This window comes from Parasteatoda tepidariorum, chromosome 3 (genome assembly GCF_043381705.1).
Source record: "Parasteatoda tepidariorum isolate YZ-2023 chromosome 3, CAS_Ptep_4.0, whole genome shotgun sequence".
Lineage (NCBI taxonomy): Eukaryota > Metazoa > Arthropoda > Arachnida > Araneae > Theridiidae > Parasteatoda > Parasteatoda tepidariorum.
In genome coordinates this window covers 6,990,591-7,016,542 of record NC_092206.1, presented here as the reverse complement: position 1 = coordinate 7,016,542, position 25,952 = coordinate 6,990,591, and the positions used below count along the sequence as shown (strand labels likewise).

The 25,952-nt window shown below is 30.7% G+C and overlaps 2 protein-coding genes across 2 annotated transcripts in view; one reads left to right on the top strand and one right to left on the bottom strand.

Annotated features, from left to right (window-relative positions):
• On the top strand, positions 1-20,585 carry LOC107451147 (uro-adherence factor A; the record flags this gene model as incomplete). The annotated part of the gene is given in 3 exon segments (XM_071178286.1): positions 1-5,602; positions 11,079-11,188; positions 14,876-20,585. Coding segments are annotated over 3 exon segments (5,797 nt in total), but the record flags the coding sequence as incomplete, so codon positions are not given.
• Positions 1-24,143, bottom strand: part of LOC107455484 (uncharacterized) — a 383,034-nt gene extending 358,891 nt beyond the window's left edge. Inside the window, exon 1 of the mRNA XM_071178289.1 lies at positions 24,136-24,143. The gene's annotated coding sequence lies outside the window, so the exon portion shown is untranslated. The remainder of the gene's footprint in view (positions 1-24,135) is intronic.
• Between the last annotated feature and the right edge of the window lie 1,809 nt (positions 24,144-25,952).

The following is a 25,952-nucleotide window of genomic DNA, read 5'->3' as shown; positions in this document are numbered from 1 at the left end:
AGGTCCATCTGATTCATCCTCCCAAATTAAGACTAAAGTTAAGAAGACTGGTACCCCTAAAGTTGGACGAAAAGGCAAAGCAACAGAGTCTCCTAAAAAAGCAGCTGTAAAAAGGCTTGTTGTAAAGTCTCCTGTAAAAAAGCTTGTAAAAGCTCTTTCTACCCGAAAAAATTTAAACAGTTCTGCAAAATCTGAAAAAAATAATTTGTTGAAGCTTAAAAAGGAAAATGCTTCAAAAAAAGTAAAGAAAAAGGATACTACAAAGGAGAAGCCCAAAGTTAAAAATGATGCAAGTGAAGTGAAAAATTTAACAAAATCTGTAAAAAAGCAAGACAAAACTATTAAACAAGAGAAAAAGACAAATAGTGAGAAAAATAATTCAAAAAAGCTTGAGGCTAATCAAGTTGTCAAACGGGGAAGGAAACGAAAAATAGATGAGACCAAGTCTATTAACTCATCTGAAAAAAGTATACTCAACACTGCTGTAAAAGAGAAAGAGATGAACAAAAAAATTAAAGTTGGGAGTGAGCAAAGTGAGAATTTGCACAGTGAAAAAGAGGAACTTAATTCTTCAAAATCTAGTGGTACTAGTAAATTGATCGTTGAACAAAGTCAAAAGTCTGGCAAAAGAGTTACACGCACGTTACAGAAAAGGGACACTAGTAAATATGAGGACCAACAGTTTTCAACTGAACTTTCAAAACAGAAAGCACAAAAGGATACCGGTGATAAACCTGGTATGCGTAAAACTAGGTTAACTCGAGAAAAGGATAAAGCTAGTGAGGAAATTTTAGCTGAATTAGCTGCAATTAAGGCTGGTACAACTGCAAAATCAATTGAAAATCTAAATGAGAATAAAAGTATAGAAGAATTTTCAAATAAAAGTGGTTCCGAAAAAAATATTGTAACCCGTAAAACTCGACAAACGTTAAACAAAGGTGAAGAAAACATTACTGTTGTACCACAGGAGACAAAAATGATTGAAACAAAATCAACAGAAAAAAAATCTGCTATAAAGGTACCCGTGATAAGAGAATTTGAAAAAAATTCCGCTGAAAAGCAGGGTGAGTCTAACATTCGTAATAACAGGTCTCTTAGGAGTACCTTGAGGAACTTAAAAGAATCTGATAATGAAAATAGTACTGATAATATATCAGTTTCTACAGAAAACACCACTGTTGTGCAAGGAGAAACAAAATTAAATGAAACTAAATTGGAAGAACAATCTGTTGCAAAAGTATCTGTAATAAAAGAGGCTGAAAAAATATTTACTGAACAGAAACCCACTGAACCCAGTGTACGGAAAATCAGATCCCTGAGACTTTTAAAAGCATCTGAAAATGAAGATAGTTCAGATAGTGCATCGGCATCTGAGTTTTCTGAAAACGATTCTTCGTCTAACTTAGAAATTAAACGAGAGTCCCGGAAAAGAAAAGAGTTATTAAAACCAGTTGAATCAATTTTATTAAAAAGTACAAATGATAGAAAGGTTGTGAAAAATGAAACTGTTGAAGTTGAAATGCATGAAACCATTCAAGCACCTAATAGTTATTATAATGAATCTTCTAAGAATATCAGTGGTTGTAAAACCAGATCAACTGCTAAGCAAATCACGAACGAAGCCTGTAACTCAGAAAATGAAACATTTATAGATAAGGTCTCTTCAAGTCAAGACGTGAGCTCTAACATTTCTGTTGATTTATCTGAAAGAAATGAATCTACTGCAGAAAATGTTGAAAACAACAATACTAATTCTGCTAGCTTGGTCCAAGCGGAATTAAAAGACTTTTCAGATTCTGATAGACTTAGTCATAACCAAATCTCAAGTGATAATTGTCAGGGGGTATTACGTGAAATTAGTTCTGATCAAGCAGATGCTCATATTCTAGAAATATCTGAACCTTCTGATGCTATCAAGATTGAAACTGGTGTAAAAGATACTAAAGAACTGTCAAGTGTGTTGTGTGAAAAACTAGAAACCGATGCATTAGAAATAATTCCAGCTGAAATTATCCTAAATGATACTTCAGAGATGAACACTACAAAAACATCAACTGAAACACAGAACACTATTTCCTCATGTGAAACAGAAAAAAGCTCTAAATTAGAGAAATGTAATACAGATGGTGATACATTAGTGAATGATTCTTTAGACACACCAACTGAAATGCCGCATGCAAATGCTGTTATTCCAGATGTAGCTGAAAGTGACTTAAAATTGGAGAATTCTTCAAAAATTCAATGTGAAACCACTGTTACACTAAGTGATGGAAAAGTTAACTTAAATCCAAACAATTATGCTCTCATATCTTTTGAGCGTATGAATAATACATCAGAGAAAGACACTTCAGAAACTTGTACTGCAATGCAGTGTGAAACTGCTGTAAGTAATACAGAAAGCAGTTTGGATGAAAGTAAAAATACATCTGTGAATTTTAATCCGGAGCAATTAAAATCTTCAGAAAATATTGCGTACGAAGAGAGTAAGTTATCTGTAGAAATAAAGCCGTTGGAGTGTGACAATGGTTTTTCCAAAAATATTGCACAAAATTCTAGTCTAAGAAGTAAGGATACATCTTCAGAACATGTGATAAGAAACTATGTCAACATTACACTTACGATAGATCGGGGTTACAGTTCTGATGAAGCAATTCATGGTGTTAAAACCACGGATAGTCTTCAAGAAAATTCTGAGAGCGATTGTTTATTGCTTGATTGTTCTACTTCCCGTGTAGAGAAAATTTCTCTTGGTGAATCAAACCACGAAGCAAAATCCCCTGTAAGTAAAATTGAAGAAAAGCATTCAGAGATAATTTCATCCCTGAGTAAAAACTCTCCTGACAGAGATGATCAAAAAGAGTGTTCTGAAACAGAAAGGGATACTGATATTCAGAAAGAACAGAAAAGTAATTGTACTTTAAAAAAAGATTTACTTTCCCAGCAGGAAAAGGTTCCTCCTTCAAAAACATTTCAAGCAGAATGTACAGATATGATTGATAATATTTCTATTCAGAAGCCAACACTTTGCAGAGAGGAAACAAATTTTAGTTCTGAAAACTTGGCAGAAAATTCTGAAACTTTAAAAGTGGTTGAAATTAATAAAGAACATTATTTGAAATCGTCCCCTGACGATGATGAAAAGGAAAACCTAAGTAACACTATCTCTGGAAGCGAAGACTCGGGTGAATTAAAATCAAAAAATATTCAAGAAATTAAAAGATCGGAAATGGAATATTCTACAGCTACTTCAAAAGTTTCAGGTGATGATGTTGGTAACATTAGTTCACCTAAATTTGATTCCCAAAATGCAGAAAATGTAGTGAAAGAAAAATGTGTTGATTTTCAAACATTTTCAAAGGAAACTGATGTTGAAATGGAAGCATGTTTTTCAGCTTCTTATGTTGAGAAGAGTGTACAAAAAATTTTTACTGAAGAAACTCCACCAGAAGTTTTAAGTGAAAATAGTAATTTGGTTACTGACTCCACCTATCAGGATTCCCTTGATGACAATTTAACTCCTACCTCAAGCTCTGAAATTGTGAAAGTAAATTTAGTTGAAGACATCACTTTGAATCAACCTTGTGAGAAAGAAATTCAAAACGTCTCTTTTGCTAGTCTTGAAAGTTCAGAAAATGAAGCTGAAATTGAAAGAAAACTTGTGGAGGAATCCGAAACTGACTTGTCAAATATTGTAAAAGATGACACAAACCTATCCGTAAAAGATGATACCCTTCCTAGTTTTCTTGATCCTACAAGTGATAATTTAATTTCTGATGCTGCATATGAAACAAGTGCTGATATAAGCCTTGATACCAAAGAACAAATTGAACAACAAACTGATTGTGAAGTTCAAAGCTTAGAAAACACAAACATTTCTTTAGAAACGGAATCATCTCAATTAGAATGTTCCCAAAATAATGAAAGTGATGCTGATGAAATTAAAAATGATAGTAATGCAGCTGAAGAAAATGACCTGACATCACAGCCTAATGATAATGAATCAACAATTCAATTATTCGATGTTAGTTTAGACAAAACAAGTGATTATGAATCGAACAATATGAAGGGAGAAACGTCACCTGGAAGCTTAGATACTTGTGAAGTAGGTTCAAAAAGTGACGAAACTTCAAAAGAGAAATTGAATGTAACTTCTTTTTCTTGTATATCTAACAAAAATGATGATGAAAGTCTAGACAAAAATGTTAGTCTTCAAACCAACAATGTTGAGAAATTGAATGAAACGGCAGACTCCTCCATTAAGACTACCAGCGTTCATGATGGCAAAAAAGATTCTTTTACAAAAGAAATTAATTCGACAGAAATAATTCAAACAGTAAATATATCTTTCGTGCCACCAAACCAAAAAGAAGACTCTATTGATGATTTTTCAGACAATGGTAAAGAAAAAATTGAATCTGGAACAAAATCTCAGAATTGCACTGGTTTCGACCAGAATACAATAAAATGCAGCTTGGTGGATGAGAATAATTCTTTATTTGATGAAAATGAAGAAAGAGTTGAAAAGGATATATTAAAGGAATCGCATAACTCTTTAGAAACTTCTAGAAATAATCTTAATGTCATCCCTATAACAGTAGAAACATCTACAGATGTGAACTTTCAGCTTTCTCGTGATAATGATTCTACATCAGCTGCAGTATTAATTGAAAAAGAAAATGTTTCAATTGCAGCATTTGCAGGTAGTGATGATAAAAATGAAAAAGCAAGGTCTGTAATCGAACACTTCGGAAGTATTGGAAATCTTAATGTCATCCCTATACCCATAGAAACATCTACAGATGTGGACTTTCAGCTTTCTCGTGATAATGATTCTACATCTGCTGCAGTATTAATTGAGAAAGGAAATGTTTCAATTGGAGCATTTGCGGGTAGTGATGATAAAAATAAGAAAGAAAGTTCTGTAATCGAAGCATTAATAGATACTGGTGATAAAAATCGAAAAATACTCGATGAAGTTTCCGGAGAATTTGTTGATATTGATTCCCTTTCAAATATTGTATGTTCCTCTAATGAAAGAATCAGCAGACCTGTGGAACTACTCTCTAGCAAAGAACCAATTTCCAACGAAGATTCAACAAATCATAAAAGTGTGAAAAGGAAACATGATGATTCTGATGGTGATATTGTTACATTAATGACTAAAAGTGTCAAGTTAGGTATTGAAAGTGATAAACCTAAAACTGGAGAGACTGATATTGGTGCAGTTGCTCTAAAATCAGAGCAATCTCAATTGATTTCAAATAACCCCAGAGTAGAACATACTAATGAACTTAGTAACTGTATTATGGTTGATCAAAGTAACAGAAATATTGCTGAATATAGTACTGTTCATAAAAATGCTAGTCCTAAAAATGTTTTAAGTGAAAAAGAAATAACTCTTAACTCAGAATGTGAGCAGAAAATAGAAACTGAACTGTCACATAACAAAAGCAACCTAGGAACAAATGAATCTACCTCTGACAGTTCTGTTTCCCAGTCTGAAAAAAATGTACCAATTGAAATTAGTGTTGCTAATCTTTCAGATTGTAGCAAGCCCGGTTCAAGTAAATCAACCGGCAAGAGGAAAGCTGCTGAGAGTGAGGTAAACTTTTAATTTTATATTTTAGTATAATAAGTATGTATAATCTTTTCCTATTTAGGATAAGGTGGGATCTTATGGAGACCTCGTCTAGCTAGGAATAAGTCTCTTGTTATACTGGATTTATGCCTTTATATCATTCTTAAACGATTTATATTAAAACAAAAATAAATTTAAGAAATCTGCATATGAATTCCAATCGTGTTCTTGGTCTCTCTATATTAAGAAATCGTAAGGGCTGCTGTTTTGGGTGTTCAAATTTTGGCCCATTTTGTTTTAGCTGCGCAAAAACTATAGATTTTAGAAATTTTAAATTGCTAAGCTATGTGCACAGTGCATAAAAAAATAGACCACCTTGAATAACTTTTGATCTGATGACCGGATCTCACGCTCTAGCACACAATCTTAATGGTTTGAGGGGTGACCTCTAATTTGCTACTTTATTAGTGCAAGTGATATTTTCAGTTATGAATTCATAATCAAAAATATACATTCCCTGAATACCTTACCTTACCTTTTTTAAACAGATTTGAATTTCTGACCCCCAAAATATATTGGTTAGCTGACGGTCCTAATAGTTTGCTCAGGATAGTGATCCAAAGTTTCAACCCATTTAATGTTAATTTTACTTTTTGTGTATTTTGCCATATCTCAAGAAGTTTTTAAGCGAGTTAAAAAAAATTTACCTAATTATTGAATTTGTTTGTCCAAAGATGCAGAAAGTAATTTATAATTAAAATTTATTTTATTTAACAATAATCTAAAAAATTTTGGTTTGTAAAGTATACAATTTTTTACATCATTTAAAATATGTAATTTAACATGGACAAAATACCAAGATTTGAATGAACCTTGTCCAAGTTAGTAATTTGAACTGAAGTCTGGTGAATGATTCCTGAGAAATCGAATTTTAAAACTTAATTTCTCAGAAGCTATTTAACTGATTTCGCTCACATTTTGTATTTTGCCATGTGAAATTAAAGATCTTAGAATGATGTAAAAAATTGTATACTTTACAATTCAAAAATTTTTTGATTATTAAATAAAATAATAAATATTTTACTAAAATTTGATTTTTGCATGGAATTATCTTTGGACACAGAAATTGTATAATTGTGTGTAAAATTTTTTCAATTAGCTTAAAAAGTTCTTGAGATATGGCAGAATATGCAAAAAGTAAAATTAACATAAAGGGGTACAAACTTTGGATCACTCTCTTATATCACATATTGTAACTAACTATATTTTGCTGGTCAAAAATCCGAATCTGTTGAAAAATAGTATGCTGATTCAGAAAAAAATTCGTTTTGTGTCTGTTTTCTTTCACTTAAATATTGTCAGATCTAATTAATTAGCATATTTGAGGTCACCTCCAACCATTTAGATTGAGTCCCAGAATGTGAAGATCTTTGGATCAAAAGTCATGGGATTCTATTATTGGATTAAAAATTAATTAGGGTGATCTTTTGGCACACTGTACATGGATTATGATAGAATACGAAGATTTAACATTCGAGAATAATTTTTAGATGTTAAACTTGTTGAAAAAAATATCATACTGGCCGTTCTACAGGCTGCAGAAAGGCAACTACATAGTTGAAATTTTGTATGATGAAATTCATTTGTTTATAAACTTAACACCAGTGTTGGAAAAAAACCTGAGTTTTTTGGTTTAAATCATTATTTTTTTTTAATGTGAAATAATATTTTCTGCCTCAAATTGAAACTAACTAAACCATTCAAAACTACATCAGAATATTTCATTTAGCTATTAAGTAATTTTTTTTTTCAATAAACAATTCTAAAATATCCTTTTCATATTCCTTAAATATGATAACATAATTTTAAAAAAAGAACTAAATACTCAAATTGTACATTTTATTTCCGTGTATGCAAAAGTGATTTTCCCCTTGCTTGTCTGTAATATACTGTATTTCAGCATAATTTAATTACTGTCATTATTTTACTGTGTACTTCATAACATTAATTTATAACATTTAATTAAATTTTATATAAATATTTGTTTCTTTTTTTAATCATGTGTAACAATACAAATATTAATCTGAAATATTTAAAGCAATATTTCAAAGCAAACAATTTTATGTTAATAATATTTAGATATATGAAAATAATGGAGGGTTGAAAAAGAACAAAAATGTCAAATAGATTTCACATAAAACGGTGAAAGTAAGTTTTAGTACTAATGGTTTAATAAAAAAACGAACTACTTTTTTTAATTTGTTTAAACCTAGAGCTGCTTTAAAAGAAGACCTCAGATGCATAGACGCTGCACTCGTCTATGGATTGTCATTTTTACTTTCTTTGAACCTTTACAAATAAAAGCTGTGAACCTGAATGTCAGAACTGAGACTGATTCAAACTTCGCAACATATGCATAGGGAAGTGTTTGTCCATCTTCTTATGTTTTTGTGAGAAACGACAGGGTAAAGAAGCCTATTCGGCTCCCGTAAAATGGACCATACAAAGTCGTTAAACCTTCAGAAAAGACTTTTTGTCATGGAAGAATTTTTGTTGTTCAGTGGTTTTTTTTAATGGCGGGCACTTGGGGATTGTCCCATTGGTCACAGAAATGCCAGAACTGCTACTCTCTTCTCGTTACCCAGTGGGCACCTGTGGCTAAGCCACGGTGGTGGAGCAGCGTCGCCCATGTCAGACAGCCACAAACCCGTTTATAGGGCGGATCACATTCACACAATTGTTGTTCATTGTCAACAGACTGATACCAGCTTTCATTCTCAAAGACATTGCGTAATCACCAACTGTGGCAACCCCAACTATAGTTTGTCTACGGTAAAAACTCGCCCCATCACAAAATCTGAGACCGTCTGCTGCTATGGCAACGAGAATAACGCATTTCAGGTAGGGTAGCTACTCTTCACTCTAGGGCTAACACAAAAGATCGAAGAAAAAAACTTCCTTTCATTTGCCAACCCGAGCCCAAAACCTGTCCTAAAGAGTGACCCTACACCCCTACTTGGAATCGTTATACCTAGTTACCATAGTCACCGCCATGGGTCCAGGTGAATAGCTTGAGGAGTTCTTACTTTAGACAAACTCTATACCACATATCATTCAATGAGCAGATACTTTGGAAACAATTACAAGATTTGGTCGGAGTGTTCGTTTTAATCCTGAATGCTTGTATTATCTGCTGAAGGCAGAGTACTTGCGGGGGTTAAGCCTTGCTCCAGTCTTTCAAAAATAGGTTCAACTTTCACTTGTCATGACATAAAAATTCTCTCTGAACAGCTCACAAAACAGTTATATAGTCAATATCTTAAGCTGGTTGGTGATACGTCGAATGTTGTTTTGTATTTCTTTATTAATTGAATGTAATTTTATATTTGGTCGTTATGTAAACATTAAATTATTTCTTTTAAATCCAAATTAGTGCTGATCATTTATTTTTATTATTTAGTCAACGCCATAAAAATTAATGCTAAAATTAACACTATCAGGGTTTGTAGTGAGGGGGGGCAAATTTTTAACAATTGGCCGTTTTATCCGACTTTAAATGTGGTTTTAGCCATGTCAAAACCCTTTTTAACATAGTTTTTGATAATTGTCAAAAACCCAAAAATTTTGTATATAAGATATTAGCTACTATAAATATGATGAAATTGTAAATAAATACATCCAAAATTTATATGTAGGGTTCGCACCAGCAATGAAAATTTAGTGGTCCAATAGAACCATCTAAGTATTCATGTAGTGGCACAAAAAATTAATATGGTAAACAAACTAGAAAAATCAGACTTTACAATTTCATAGCTCTTGTTATGGTACGCATCAAAAATTATTTATTGCCGTTTATAACACTCTAAAACTAATCAGGTTCATTAGTCCATAATAATTGAAGATTGGTAATTATTAAAATTAAGTGTGAAATAATATTAGTAAATAGATTTAGCATAAAGATTACAATGCTGAGACCAAATAAATGAAGAAAACACAGAATTAACAAAATATTATTCTAAAAATTAACTGTCAAAATATTTAAAATAAAGTCAATTCTAAAAGAGCAAAAAATGTTATTTTATTAATGAGCAATTTTACTGCCAGTACATGAATTAGAAACAGCACAACATATAAATTTTTAATTTAGACGTTTAAATTTAAAAAAATTTCAACAGACACTTTATTTTATTCCATTTAAGTACCACGTGTTTGAATTCTATTCCATGCATTGAATAATTAAATTAGCACAACAAATATTTCTTAAATGCATGAAATTGATGCAAAAGCTATTTTTTGTTACTATTTTGTAAATTGTGAAATTTCAAGATTGCAAATTTGTCATCTTGAATTGTAGGCATTTGTTGAACATTTGGCGACAATTGTTGCCCTACTGGCATGAACAATAATTTTAAGTCATTAGCTAATTCTGTTCATTATACATTTCAACACTATACCCCTTTTTGTTTTTGACAAACACTGCTCCAAATTTCAGAGTAAAAAATCATAATCTATTATAACAAATAATTCTGAATAAAAATGTTTAAAATTGTAATGTATCCAATCTGTTAATTCGTTTAATTACTGTAAACAGAAATGGAAAAAGAGTAATCTTAAGCGCTTAATCATCATTATGTATAAAATCGATTTTCATTTACTCCATTTCCATTTACTATGGGTTTACTACTACTAATGTTCAGCTCCGTAGCCTTGTAATTTTGAATCCAATCCAGAAGACAAGGGAACTCCTGGATGGAGTATTGGGAGAAATTTGCCTTCATGGAGGACTTTTTGATGGAGCTAACCCGCATTTGCGTTCCATGGAGAGGAAGACCACTAGAACCTCCCACGGTTAGCCTGACTGCAAGGGGACTCTAACCCATGGTCCTTCTACCACTGAGGATATTTCACGTTGGCGCAAGCCGGATGCGGAATTCGTATAGTCTGGGATTCGAACCCAGTTTGCCGCATTGAAAGACGAACGCTCTATCCCCTGGGCCATCGCGGCTCAAGTATGATGTTAAAATTTATTAGAAATAAGGGAAAAAAGTAACCAAAAATAAAACCTATAATGCTTAAATAAGTGCTAAAAAATATTTAAAACTTATTGCCTTATGTTGTTTTCTTTTTTACAATGAACGGAAAAGCACAGAGACTTTTTTTCTCCTCCACAGAAAAACCTTAGCATTTTTCCATTGTAAAAGATAGAGTATTCGCTGCAAGTTCAATTGAAATCTAGTGTGAAAGGTACAGCGAAAAGCCTACCTTATTGTTATATCATATTTCAAGACTCAAAATTTAATTCAGGTGGACGACATTTGTTAGTTCCAAATTTTATACTGTCTTTGAAGCATTAAACCAACCTTTTTTTTTTTTAAATTCTCAAAAATAACTGGGTTCTTGGTAAATTGAAGCAAGCAAAAAACTATTTGTTTATATGTATCGTCAAAGTTATTATAAATGATTGAATTCCTTCAAATACATTTTTTTTTTTTAATTCTAGGATTCAAATGAACTAAAGAGGGTTAAAGCTAACACTCCTCCTGTCCGAGAATATTTGGACCAATTTGTTCCTTTTCTTTTAGAAGGATTGCTAAAAATAGCCTACAACAGGTAAATGTTTACCTTTACAAAACAATAAATTGATTTTATCCTTACTAACTCAGTAATAAATAATAAAAAATTTTAATTCTTAATTATAATAGGCCATAATTATTACTAAATTTATATTTATCCAATATGTGATGAAAATATTCTTACATGAGAGCTTTGTTGTACGAAAAAAAATTACAGCAAATAATACTTGAAACATTTTTACCTAATTTTAGGCTAGGCTTAATTTTTGTTATTTTTACTTGTATAAATATAAATCCACTCTGATAAGTTGTTTCAATTATATACTATTATCTTCCTGATATGATTTTTTATTATTTTTACTGAATTCAGCAATTTTTGAAGAGGAAACAGTTTTAGCTTTTCACGCTAAAACTATTATAGTGTGGTGAAAATTTATTTGTATATTAAGAATATATCATTATATTATCTATTTAAATATTTTTTTATTGATCATAAGTCTAAGTGACCATTCCCAGTAAATATGATTTATATGTCTGATGGTTGTTGAAGGAAATCTGATTAGTAAGTTTTTTACACGTGAATATATTTCACCATTTAAGCTGTCGTTCTCTCTCAGTGTCGATCACATATGCATGAACCATTTGCAAAAAAAAACTAAACTTGATTATTTTTGTTTGAATTTATTCAAATAGTCATCCAAGGTAATCTTATCTTTCCTCTGAGTATTAAATAGAATTCACACTAAATTATTGGTAATTTGGTAGTGCTCTCTTCGATTTTGAATATCCAAGAGATAGATCAACATTAATTAACCTGAATCAATTTGCATGAAACATAAACTCACAAAAAAAATCATCTAAATATTTTTTATGCATTTTTAGGTTTTTCTTCAGTTTTGATCAACCAGAAATTGACCATTCTGCATTATTGTTTTCTACATTTTGCTTGAAGTTTATTAGTAATTTAATCGCATAGTATTAAAAAAAAATTACAATATCTAATCATAAATTTAATCCCAATTTACAAAAAAGACAAAGAAGAAATAAATTAGCAATTAAAACATTAAATCGAAATGGAAAACCGCCTGGAGCAGCTAAGCCCGAATTTGCTTTATTTTAATTTACATATTCAATCAAACATTTAAACCAGGAAAAAGCAATAAAATGGAAGAAATGTGTGTTTGTAAGACAGCACTTCTTCAGGGGACACACTGCTTACACACTCACAGGAGCCTTTCTGTTGTCAGTGGAAAAACCAAAACTGACAGTGCCCAACAGTGTCTTACAAACACACATTTCTTTTATTTTAATACTTTTTATTACTTTCCTACTTTAAATGTTTGATTGAATAAAAAATTCGGGTATTTTCCTATCAGGAGTGAAAATCTTGTGCGAATCTACTTTCTACTTTTTGTAAATTTCTTTGATGGAAAATCTGGAATGAAAATTATTTGAATCTCCTTAAGATATGCCACAGGAATTGACGCATTTTCAAGGAATTGTTATTTTTTAGCTTTTTTTTTTTTTTTTTTTTAATTCTNTTTTTTTTTTTACCTTTTTCTTTGATAAGGTTTTATTATTATATTTAATAATTTATTTCTCTATTTTTGTGATGAATAAATTACAACAGAGAACAAATATTTTTGCATTGCTGATTTAATAACTGAAATCAGTTTCTCACTGCAAGTTACAGTTTTCACGGAAATCAGTAATATAATCTTAATCAGGATTTTTTAAAGTTCACTGGAATTAATACTAAGTATCCCTAGTTATCTAAGTTAACACTTCTACATCGGAAAAAAATTATAATACCTTTTAATTTATGATACAATACATTATCATATATGTTTTGTCTTTTGTGTATATGCGTGTACGTAAACCTATCGATTCTTCATAAGCTTGTACATTAAAAAACAACTTAAACTAACAATATCATTTTGAAAAATTGGTAGCTTTCTAAACAAAACTAATTTCAGATTTGAAATCTTCACACCTGAATTAGGTTAGATAAAGTACTTGCATGAATGCAACAAAAAATTTGTTGCCTAGTGTTATTTATTGATTCATGCGTACTGATACTTATTGATTAATGATTACTTATCTCTTTTATGTATATTGCCACTTGCGTAAAATCTCTTTTTCTATATTAACCACTGTTCTACGTTTTTAGGCTTTGACTTAGCTTAATTAAAATTTTAAATAGTTTTAGAAAATTTTATTTTATTCAATAGTACTATGAATTCGCAGAATTTTAGGAAGTTTTCATCTCTGTAGAACTGTCAGTAAAAAAAAAATAATCTGTCTTTATTAACATTCAAAATTTTGCATGTTATTTGTATTCTGACAAAAACAATAGGTGCAAATTCATCTTTAGCTTTTATGAACACTATTAGTTAATATACTTTATTTTCTTTAATTTAACCCACTGGCGGTTCTGCACTTAAAAATTTGTATTTTAACCGGTAGTCTTTTCTGCATAGGGAAACCGGTTTTGCCATGTTATTAGGTAGGGTAATAGTGTATTGGCAGTGTTTTCATTACAGAAAAAAAAATGAGAGAGAATTTCTCACCCTTTCTCAAAAATAGGGTGAGATCTCAAAATGTTAAGTGAGATTTCTAAAAATTAAAAAAAACGCAAATAGACTTGGAAAAAAATATTTCGTTAATTATAATACATTTTTAACATCTTCTAATTTTTAAAGCATTGAATATTTTTGCTGCGTAATTTTTAAAGCATTGAACTGCGCCGGAATCTGCTAAAATCGCGATTCTTAATCAAACGATTTTAATATCAATCATCGATTTTCGTATTTAACTGATTTAAAACTTATGTGTTGATATTTTTTACGCGATTTAAAAATCGTATTAGCAATTCCCATTCACTCAATTTAAAAACCCAATATCGCGATTTGTATTCTCGCGAGTTTAAAATCCAACTTTGCGATTCGTATTCATGCATTTTTAAATCCAATATTACGATTCGTTATTCATTGCGATTCGTATTCACGTGATCTAAATATTATGAATCGCGATTTTTATTTACGCGATTTAAAAACTCAATATCGCAATTTATATTTTCTTGTTTATAAAATCCAACAGCGCGATTCACGTGATTTTAAAATCCGAAATCGCGATTCATATTCACGCGATTTTAAAATCCAAAATCGTGTTTGTATTTTCGTGTTTTTAAAACCCAACAGAGCGATTCATATTCACGGGATATTAAAATCCAACTTTGCGATTCATATTCACGGGATTTTAAAATCCAATCTCACGATTCATATTCACGCGATTTTAAAATCCGAAATCGCGATTCATATTCACGCGATTTTAAAACCCAATATCGCGATTCTTGAAAGAAGTAGAAATAAGTTTTTACTTGAATTAGTTACTGTGAAGATGTGATACGTTTTTCATTAGTAAGTCATTTAATAGTCGCGCCTTCCTATAATTGCTTAATTTTCTTTCATATAGCAGTGGTCAAAATTTTAAAATTATATTTAAGAAAAATTTTGCGTTAACTGTCTGAATGCTTCTGCCTCTTTAAATATTAAATAAAAATCTCCCAGCATAGTTAAAAGTTGCTTTTATGTATCTCAGTATCATATAGAACACCTCCCCCCTCCTCCCAGTGAACAGCATTGTAATAGTTAAAGTTCAGCTTTTTTTATTTTTGTCCACTTTCATGCCTGGTTTATGAACTAAAATTCTTTTTGTGTTGCAGGCCGGAAGATCCAATTCAATATTTAGCTGAATGGATGATTTTCAACAAAGATGAAGCTTATAAACGTATAAAAGTGGCCAGATAGTTTATTCCTAAGTTGTTATCATTTGACCTTTTATTTAATTTCATTTTTATACACTTTCATTCATTAATTTATCATCTAGTAAACAAAAAAAAAAATTATGTAGAATCTCCTCCCGTTGTAACTCCAATGTATCATAACTTCTGAAGCTGGTATATTGTGGTAGAATTTAGATATAAATACGGAATGAATGTATGTTTATAGTTTAGGAAGTGACTCAAATGTATAATACATTTTTAAACTAAATATATATTTGCAGTTTTTTTATTTTTTTTTTTGACATATAATTTATGAATGTTATTTCGTACATTGTTTTAGTCCAGTGTATTTTACCAAATCATTTTAATGGCTCTGCATCTCATAATTTAATGAAAGAGCTATTGTTCGACTGTTTATTTAAATTATCTGTATTTGTAATGACTTTTTGTGTATTAAAATTTCTTCTAATATCATCCAGACTGTTCATAGTCAGTGTATTAAACATTTGTTTCAATACACTCGTAAGAACCCACCATATTAAAACGTCATTTTGATAATAATCAAATTGACCAGATACTATATTGTGTATATACGTTTCTCCGAGAGTTGGACTTATTGCAATGCTTCTTCAAATATACACTTATCAAGGGGGTGGCCTCTGAAAAGCAAATAAGTGTATAAGCTAGGGGTGGTTGTTATAGGCAAAACACTAGTAGATTATGCTAAGTATCTGAAATTAACCTATGCAGCTTTTAGGACAAAAACGATTAAATTTAAACTTTTAAAATTGTACAAACCTGAAACTAAAAAGTTTTTCTAAGTATTTAAAAATTGGATCTATAAGATATTTATGTAATTATCTAAATCTGATTTTCAAAATTTTAAAAATATATAACTAAAAAAAATTTTAAGTATCTAATTATTGATCTATAAAATATTTAGTTTCAATGTTCTATGATATTGTTTGTAATTTAGCTTTCAGTTGTCATTCTGTGTTATGTTTAGTATGTTTGCAAAGAAATAGAGTAATTTTAAATGAATAAAATTATAATATAATTGAAAGATTGAATTTGACTGTTTTGAAAATGTTTGTGTACACTTTTTAAAGTTATAAAATTGTCCTTGAACTTAGTCAAACAATTGTACTTGTTATACTTTCAGTTGGAAATTTTTTTTGCTTTTTACCCTTTATTCTTCACTAATGATTCAATAGTGATAATGAGTGAGTCTTCAATAATGATTACAGACGTACATTTTTTGATAATAGAAAATTATAAATTTCAAATAATCATGTTGCATTGGAAAGTTTTTAAATGTAACTAATGTTGCCAAATGATTTTGCACTGAAACATATTGTGTGCACATACCTTTATTTTTGATATCGAAAATTATGACTTTTTTGCTTTGATAAGAAATTTTTAACCTTGATTGACATTACGTTGGTAAACCTCTTTTAGAATAGTGGTGAACAGTACTGTTGTACTTGCATACATGTACTAAACATCTGTTTTACAGTCTTATCAGATTCTAAGGCTGTTAGTACCGTTTGGAATCAAGCACCTGGATAAATCTTATTTGGTGGCAATGTTCCTATCCATGTCAGTATTCTATTTATACAAATAAGTATGTCTCTAGTATGCTTTTATACTGTGTACTTTCATATACTAGAACCACCCCTGCATGTGCAAGGTCTGCTTAGATTTGATTAGAATAAGGGTGAGATGAGAAAAAAGATGTGTTGTTTACTTTTCAGTTAACTGTTCTTTTTGCTTCAGTGGATATCTGAACTTATCACCCCTTCTCAGAATAGAATCTATCCCGAGTGCTTGATTTTACTTATGAAAAGTATTTATCTATATAAATATATTTTAGTGAATTGCTTTTGAGGATAAGTAAACGATTCTAAGGAAATTTTATTGTAAGGTGGATACCTTACAAGTCCCCCACTCTAACTGTAGGACCTGTATTTCTACTTTAAAAGAAAGAAAAAAAAGCACCAACATCAAACAAAATATCCAAAAATCTAATTCTTGTTTGTTAGTTCTGAAAAATGTAGCTAAAGATTTGAACTTTTAACTAAAATTTAGATAAGTAATGATTTGTTTATATTTATTAACTATGTTACTTTGTGATCCAACTTATGAATATTACTTACCCGATTTTTTCCTTAAAGGGCCCTTCCTCTTCCGACCAAACTCTTCAAAGGGTGGGGGTAATTTAAATATGTTAATCCTCTTTATTTAATTTTTCACAAATAAACTGATGATGAATATTTACTCCATTTGGCAGTATTTTTGATACATGCGAAATGAAAGGTCCCCCAACCAACCACAATTTGAGATATAAAGTGTATGACATTTTAGATTCTCTATTAGTTTTTCTTTAAAGAAATATGCCAATACAATTCTGCAATTAATAGTTTTCGATAGGTAGTTAAATAGTATACAGTTGTCTGTTTTTAAATTTTTGAAAAGCATCTTTGTTTTTATACAATTAGCGCTAAGAGAATATTTTTACCGTCATCCTTACCGCTTTTTATCAATTTAAATAGTTCTGTTTGCATTTTATTTTTTTTAAAAATAACTTTTGTTTTTAGTTGATGGGACTTTTTTTCCTTGTTAATTAAATAAAACTAAAAAATTATTGTTGCATTTTATTTGTGGTAATAATTTTTCCTACAAGTAATTTTTCATAGAATCAATATGAAACTCATATCACTCCTATGTACTCATGCTAGTTATCGGGACGGTTCACTAAAATAACTGAAGTTCATTATGAAGCAATTTAGAGAAAAATATATTAAATTTAATTAAAATATGTTTTCTTATAATTTTATGAGCATATCTCATTTTCCGTTTGAATTTTACTTTTGATAAGACATGTATCTGATCAGTATATAATCTCTATTATGCTAGATTATTTTGTCATTTTCATATTAATCTGTAGCTCTTAATTCTGTAAGTAGAAAAAAAATGAAATTTTATTTATTTTGTTTACTTTGGCTTTTTCTAATATTCATTTTATTTTTGATTTTTTTTTTCTTTTTTTTTTTCAAAATTTTATTATGTAAAGAACTTTTGATTTCTGCAATTTTAATAAAATTTTTTTTTAAAATTTAGTAAAACTGTTTTATTACCAGAATGCATGTTACGCATAAGAACATTTATTAATGCATAATCCTACAATTCATAAGAACTAGGTGTAGTTCACACTTATCAACCTTTAAATATATTTGTTTACTATTTAATGGTGTCTATTCTTAATGACTTTTTATTATTGAGACTTATATTTAAAATAACATGATAAAAATGTAAACAAAAGTTGTTGTATTTTTTCTTTAAAAGAATTGTGTTTTAGTTAAGCAAGTTTTATTGCATCAGGGAAAAGGTATTCATTTGAGTACAGGTTAACTTACTATAAAATGAAGCAAGTTTTTTTTTTTTTGAGTAAAAAACATTTCTGTGCGTAACTAGTTATGAATAACTAAGACCTCTTATAAGCAGTAAAATTTGTATCTTGTTTATTAATTTTTTTCCATTACACATATTTTATTTAAAAACTAGAATTTAAAAAAAAAAAAATTTAAATAGATTTCGTTAAATTTTGTTACAATATTTTATTTTACAAAACATTAATTTTGGTTTTTAATTATGTTGTAGTAAATTTTTAATGTTATGAATAAAATACTACTGTAAAATAATTCCAATACAGTAATACTGCAGCTTGTTAGTTATTACATTAATGGCATCAGAGCCTGATTTATCATGAGGCCTGAGCTACTCTTAAATGTTCCAAATACTTTTTTGCGTGTTTTTTATAGAGAATCTGAATAATTTTGAATAATTTTAAAAGCATTTTGAAAATAAACAACATGTAAATTTGGTTTAGTGTAATGACAAGTGAGGTGCAGTTCTGTGTCTCCAAATTTCTAAATCAGGCTCTGAATGGCATTTAAGTAGTGTTAAATAAGATATTTAATTTTTTTTTAAATATTTTTTATAAAAATGTGAAAATGGAAAAAAATTCACTGGCTAAACTAACAATTGGAATTTGTGCTTGTTGAAAGTTTTGCCATTATTAACCTGTTATTGTTTTCTGAAAGAATGGAAAGCCATTTATTACATATAAATATTGTAAATAATTTTAGCATTAATGTCAAGAAAGAAAAAAATTACGTATATTTTTATAGATAAATTATGTTTTTGAAATATCTAAATCAAAAGAGTTTAAAAGATTAAGTGTTATTTTAACTATTTTTTTTCTCTTCCTGGTGGCGATTGAGATTGACGTTAATTATGCATGATGTAATAATTGTTTATAAATATATCTATAAAATCTACAAGAAAAAAATATTTCTTTTTACTCAACCATGTAGTGTAAATATTGGGCATTGTTTAAAAGTGTGTTTTATAAAAAGCAGTTTCTTTAAGATCTTGTGTATTGGAAAAAATATGTTGTTTTTTCCTCCTAAATACACAATTTAAATATAATTTATAACATTTTAAATGCAGTGAATATAGACCTATACCCTAAATCTCTTTAACTCTGAAATAATTTATTCACTTGCATTATGAAAAGTATTAAAATTGTTCAAAATGGAAGCTGATTCTAGTTGCTCTAAGATTGGTGATATTTTGCTTACAGATTACTTTTTTTTTGTACTAAAATTTTGATCATTGTCCTCAAGCATGAAATTAAAATGCTATTCTTAAAACTATTTACATGGAATGCATTTCTTATCAGTTTACTATATCCAAGGCTCAAATAACTTTTATTTCACTTTTAACCATTATCTCTTAATTTGCAATTAGTAAATTACACTAGAAAATATCATTCAATCATTATTTATTTTCTAGTTAATCTCTTACAAAAATTAAGAAATTTTAAATTATTACAACTATTATCTACTTAATTTTAAAAAAAGAAATTTTTACATTATTGTTATGATTATTTTAATTAACTTTCTACATCAAATTGTATCTCAATAATCATAATTTTGTGTAACATTCATATATTCAATACTGTATGTTATATTTATTATATGTAATAAATACATTTAAAATTCAAAAGCTTATTTTTAGCATAATCTTTTCTCAAAAAAAAATCCCTACATCCTTTTTTTTTTTTTTAACTTTAAGTCAATGTCTACATTTTAATCTACTTTGAGGAATGAAAAATTTGAGCTTAAAGAATGTGAATGTAAATAATTTCAGCTTTGTTTACTCCTAGAGTGTAATCATTGCGTTGTGTACATAAATATGTACAAAATTACATTATTTTTTTGCAAGAGAAATGAAACTGTTTGTTCATTTGTTATTTTAATGTTGGACTGAATCATAATTGTCTCTTCTGCAACATTTAAGTAAAGTTTTACACCTTCAATCTGTCCTCAGATTTATTTACAATATAAAAGTCTCTGTCATTTCTCCAATTGTATTAAAAATATTTTCCAAAATATTAAAGTTATTTCTAATGATTAGTTGCAGAGGGGACAACTCATGTGGTTTTGCTACGATTCTTATTTTCATCGATGTTGAAATGTGTATCTAGCTTGATTGTAACTTATGCATTTTGTTAAAAAATTTCATTATATTTGAGGTTTCCTCATTTCAAAAAATTGTGTTCAAAAAATAAATGTGATAAACTTGTTTTGCATAGTTTTATTCGTTTTGTTAAGTACTTTGAAAGTGAAAGATAATAGGATGCTCATTAAAAGGAGAAATCACTGAAAGAAGACAAAGAACATACATTTTAATATGTACTATATTTAGATTTATAATTGTCGTTCACAATACAAAATAATTTTTTTTTAAAAGTATAGTTTAACAGTAACATCTCAACTTCATAATGTTGGCTGTGATTTTAGTTGAATGTTTAAATATATAGGGTGGAAAAGGAATATAGACTTCAATTCTTCATTATATTTTTAATATGGTTTTGCCTCATTTTTCAGAGTGTGGATCGTGCTTTATGGAAATTAAAAACTCCTATTAAGTTTAAGCACACAACTGCGAATTCGTTTTTTTTTTTTCGAAGAAATTTCGATTTTGAAATGACTGGAAGCAGAAATTTGTATAGTTCGATATTTTCAAACGATGGAAACACGTGAGCATTTTGAAAACTGATAATAACAGTTTAGATTGAATTATGAATGTTCACTGTTTATTATTATGCCCTTTTATTTCTCCCTTGTGTATCAATGATTGTATAGTAGTGAATTTCTCTCGTAAAAGCTTTAGCTTTTACCCCTTTAAAAAAATAAACCGAAATGCACTTCATCTGCTTTTTCAAGCAGCTGCTTTTACGAGTTAGTACATGGAACAAAAATATCCCCAAAATCTTTTTGAAGCTGACGATTAAATCAATAATTTAAAATCTCTTTTTCTTTTTAAAAGTGAACTTTTATCTTTGATGAATCCAAACTAAGTATTAAAGCCAAACTAAGTAAAATTAATAATAATAAGCAGGAGAAGATTTGAATAGAAAAAATAGGATAGTGGATGTACTAATCTAAATTTTTACTCAGCTATTACAAAAATTCTCTTTAATTATGCAATGAATTCAGAAAAAATTCGTACTTTGGAAAAATATTACCCCCCACAACGCTACACCTATGTCTATGCCCCTAAAAGCCAATTTTCAGTTGACTAGTTACAATCCCTTAGACGATTACTAACTAACTAATCTCCAACAATAATCCTCTCTTAAATAAACAAATTCGAGTACATTGGAACTGCTTAATCTCAGACTTTAAAGAAACTATCCTCACGGAAAATAACTTCTCCAAGCAAAGTTTTCAATTAATGTATCAGCAAAAACTAAAGACATAGCTCATAAAGACCGACTCTTAACCCACGCTTTCCGCCTTTCTGGAATAGTCAATACGTGTACCTTTCTATTAGGTAAAAAACACAAGTATTCTAGAATTGCACGCCATACTCAAAATCCAGATTTGTAGAAGCTGTATAAAAGGACCACGACCATAGCTGAGTTGCGGATGGCAATCCACACAGTCAATCGGCAATGCTGAAATGAAATATGCATTATAACTTGTCAATCTAAATCAAGCTATAAAATACTCCGCCTAATATTAAATCGCCCTGAGCCCCTTAATGCACCTTCAAACATTGAACTTCATAGTGCCTTGGCACAAGCAAACGCATTTGCAGTCTTCTTTTCTGAACCGTCTTTCGCTGGACTTCAGCAGAGCAGACCAGGAATTCTATCGACTCCTCATTTTTACAGGAACTTCACAATGTCCTCCAAACGTAAATCTACAGGTTTAGTTAAAAATCTCCTTAAAAGCACTGTGTTCTCTCTCAGTAGCAGAAAGATTGGAACTACAGAAACTTCTGGATGAGTTGAATTCTATCTGGGCTTCCGGACGAATCTCTGAGTTCTGGAAACTGGTCCACGTCATTCCAATTCATGAAGAAAGAAAACTTATGATTTATTGTTCTCTCATAGACCTATATCGTTAATAACCACTCGGAGCAAAATTCTCGAACGTATGCTTCTAAAACACATCGCTGATTTTTCGCTAAGAACGAGAGTTTTACATTACAAAATCCTCCCATTTAAAGGGATAAATTCAGTTCTCACTATCCTCCATCACGAAGTACTTCAGGCCCAGCATGAAAATAAATTTGTAATTTGCTTCTCCCTTGATATCCACGCTGCTTACGCAATGTCAACCAGGAAGCCTTGTTCCTCAAGCTCTTAAAATCCGATATTGCAGGCAGGGCTGCCCTCTTCGTCCAAAATTCCGTCAAACACAGAAAGATTGCCTTGTGATATGGAGGAATTCGCTACCTGCAAATTTTCCAATGAGCAGAAGCGTTCCATTTGGACTAGGTTCTATGATTTACATGTCCGACCATCATCTGGTTCTAGCTGGTGACGTATTATGCCTTGTCTCCGAAAGCGGGAGTGAGTACACTAACTTCACAACATAAATAGTTTTCAGCAAAATTCTACTTTCAACACGTTTCCCTCAATCAGCTTACCATCACCTACATCTCCCTCCATCACGCTTTCCACAAGGTAAAATGACTTCACTTATACCATTCTTGCCTATATGGATGACCAGAAGGAATATTTCACCATTTATCGTTATTAAATACCACCCTCTAACTCAAATTCCTTCAAAATGTTTCAATTTATCATGAGAATTTACCATTTCAAACCAAAAATTTCCTCCTGTCACAGTTTCGAGCTCTGTTTGAAGAGTTTCGCTCTCAGAATCTGTCAACTGATGTACTGATTATTCTGTCAACTAATGTATCCAAACAATCAGACAAAATTGGTTGAGGAATATAAGCCTCAAAAAGGTACACAATCTAAGGTAGACTTTCTTCGCATACATCGTTTTTTTTTTCGCCAAAGAATTATCAGGCATGAAAGTGGACAAAAATAAAAAAAAGCTGAAGTTTTACAACGTAGGTCACTGGGAGGAGGGGGGGGAGAGCTCTATATGATACTGAGGTTTATAAAAGCAACTTTTAACTATGCTGGGAGATTTGTACTTAATATTTAAAGTGGCAGAAGCATTTAGACATTTAACTTTAAATTTCTCTTAAATATAATTTTAAAATTTTGACCACTGCAATATTAAAAAAAAATTAAAAATTATAGGAAGACGCGACAATTAAATTACTTACTAATGAAAAATGTATCACATCTTTACAGTAAATTCAAGAAAAAACTTTACTTCTACTTCTTTCAAGAATCACGATATTGGATTTTAAAATCGCGTGAATATGAATCACGATATTGGATTTTAAAATCGCGTGAATATGAATCGCGCGGTTGTATTTTCAAATCGCGTGAATATGAATCGTGCGGTTGTATTTTAAAATCGCGTGAATATGAATCGTGCGGTAGGATATTTAAATCGTGTGAATATGAATCGCGATTTTGGATTTTAAAATCACGTGAATATGAATCACGCTGTTGGATTTTAAAAACACGAAAATGCAAATTACGATATTGAATTTTTAAATCGCGTAAGTAAGAATCACGTGAAAACGAATCGCAATGAGTAATTTTTAAATAGCGAACAAATACGAAAAACGATATCTGATATTACAACTGCGTGATAACGAATCGCAATATTGGATTTAAAAATGCGTGAATACGAATCGCGACGTTGGATTTTGAACTCGCGAGAATACAAATCGCGATATTGGGTTTTAAAGTTGCTTAAATACAAATCGCGATATTGAATTTTTAAATTGAGTGAATAGGAATTGCTAGTACGATTTTTAAATCGCGCAAAAAAATCACAACACGTAAGTTTTAAATCAGTTAAATACGAAAATCGATGATTGATATTAAAAATCGCGATTTTAGCAGATTCTGGTGCAGTTCCTAATATTTAAAATTCCGAAAATCAGCTAAAAAAAAAGTCAAATATCGGCGGTCGAAACTTCCACTCTATAGCAGAACTCGCGGTAATCCGAGTATCGTTCGGGCGGCTTGGGGTTTCTCTAATTGGACTCCCCAAAAATTTTAGTTTTTGGAACATGGTCAAACATTTTAAAAATTGGGAGAAAAAAGCAGATTTCCGCTTTTTCGCGGAAGTCTTTCATCCCTGTTATTTTCTTAGTCCTTGTGGAGGAATACATTTTGTGAGAAATAAGTAGACTCGCTTCTTATTATAAAATATAATATATTAAACAGCCTTGAATAATAACAATAACGTACATATTAAAAACAGGAGAATTATCAAGCACGTTCGATCCTTCTGACTGCCCCCAAAGGCAGCCGAAAATTTTTGAGAATCTCTTCTTTTTCTTGACCAAATTGCCAAATTAAGTCAGGCAGCAGGATCTTTTCATTCATTTGTGCTTCATCTTACACAGGAATTAAAGAAGAATGAACAAGCTTGCAAAACAATCGCTAATCCAAAAGTTCATTTCACATCTTTCATCACCTCAAGGCTGTAGCTAGGCCTTCTTTCAGGAAGTATTCAATAAAGAACTTCAGTGTAAGGAAGGGTAGCAAATATATCCTCTCCTTCCTTCACATTGACGGATCTTAAGATCACCCAAAATCTTGATGTACTAATTGCAATGGCTAATGTGATCTTGCACCAGTACAAACTGATACAAAGCCCAAACTGTCCGTACTGTAGAGGTGCCGATGCCGACATGAACGATCACTTTCTCCTGGAGTGTCCCTCATTCAGGAAAGATCTTTACCAAACTTGGTTTTTTTCAGAATCCAGCATTTACCGATATGTGAACTTGTCTTTCAATCCTCGGACCAAACTCCAATCTTTCTGCAAATACTACTGATCAGTAGTATTTGATCAGTAGCTCGAGCCACAAACCGCTTCTGACTTTTTACTGCAACTTTCTGCTCTGTATTGGCAATCGAAATGGGCTACAGGAGGCGTAAAGCAGAACTTTCTCCCTATGGCAATACTTCGCAGACTTTCAACATTAGCGTTGGAGAGTCATAGAAGAAGGAAGTACGTAAGTTTCTGTCTTGATTTCTTATAGACTAAGATGAAGATCTTTCAAATTAGGAAACTATGTAGAACTGAAAACTACATTAAACATAGTTCAAAAATAAAAATTTATGGAAATTTTAAAGAATATTTTTATTAATTAAAAAGAAAAAATATCGTAATACATTCCTATGCAACTGATTGTTGTTTTTGTTGTTAATTTTGCGTCGCACTAGAGCTGCACAATGGGCTATTGGCGACGGTCTGGGAAACATCCCTGAGGATGATCCGAAGACATGCCATCACAATTTTGATCCTCTGCGGAAGGGATGGCACCCCCGCTTCGGTAGCCCGACGACCTGCGCGCGAAGTCGAGCACTTTACAACAGAACAGTTTAACGAAAATCGATACCGTGCACCTTCGTTCTCTTCGCAGATCCAAGTGGTCACCCACTCACCCACTGACCGCAGCCAGTGATGCTTGACTTCGGTGATCTGCTGGGAACCGTGTCTTATCGATCAGTCCACTGCGGGACCCTATGCAACTGAAAAGAGAATGAGTG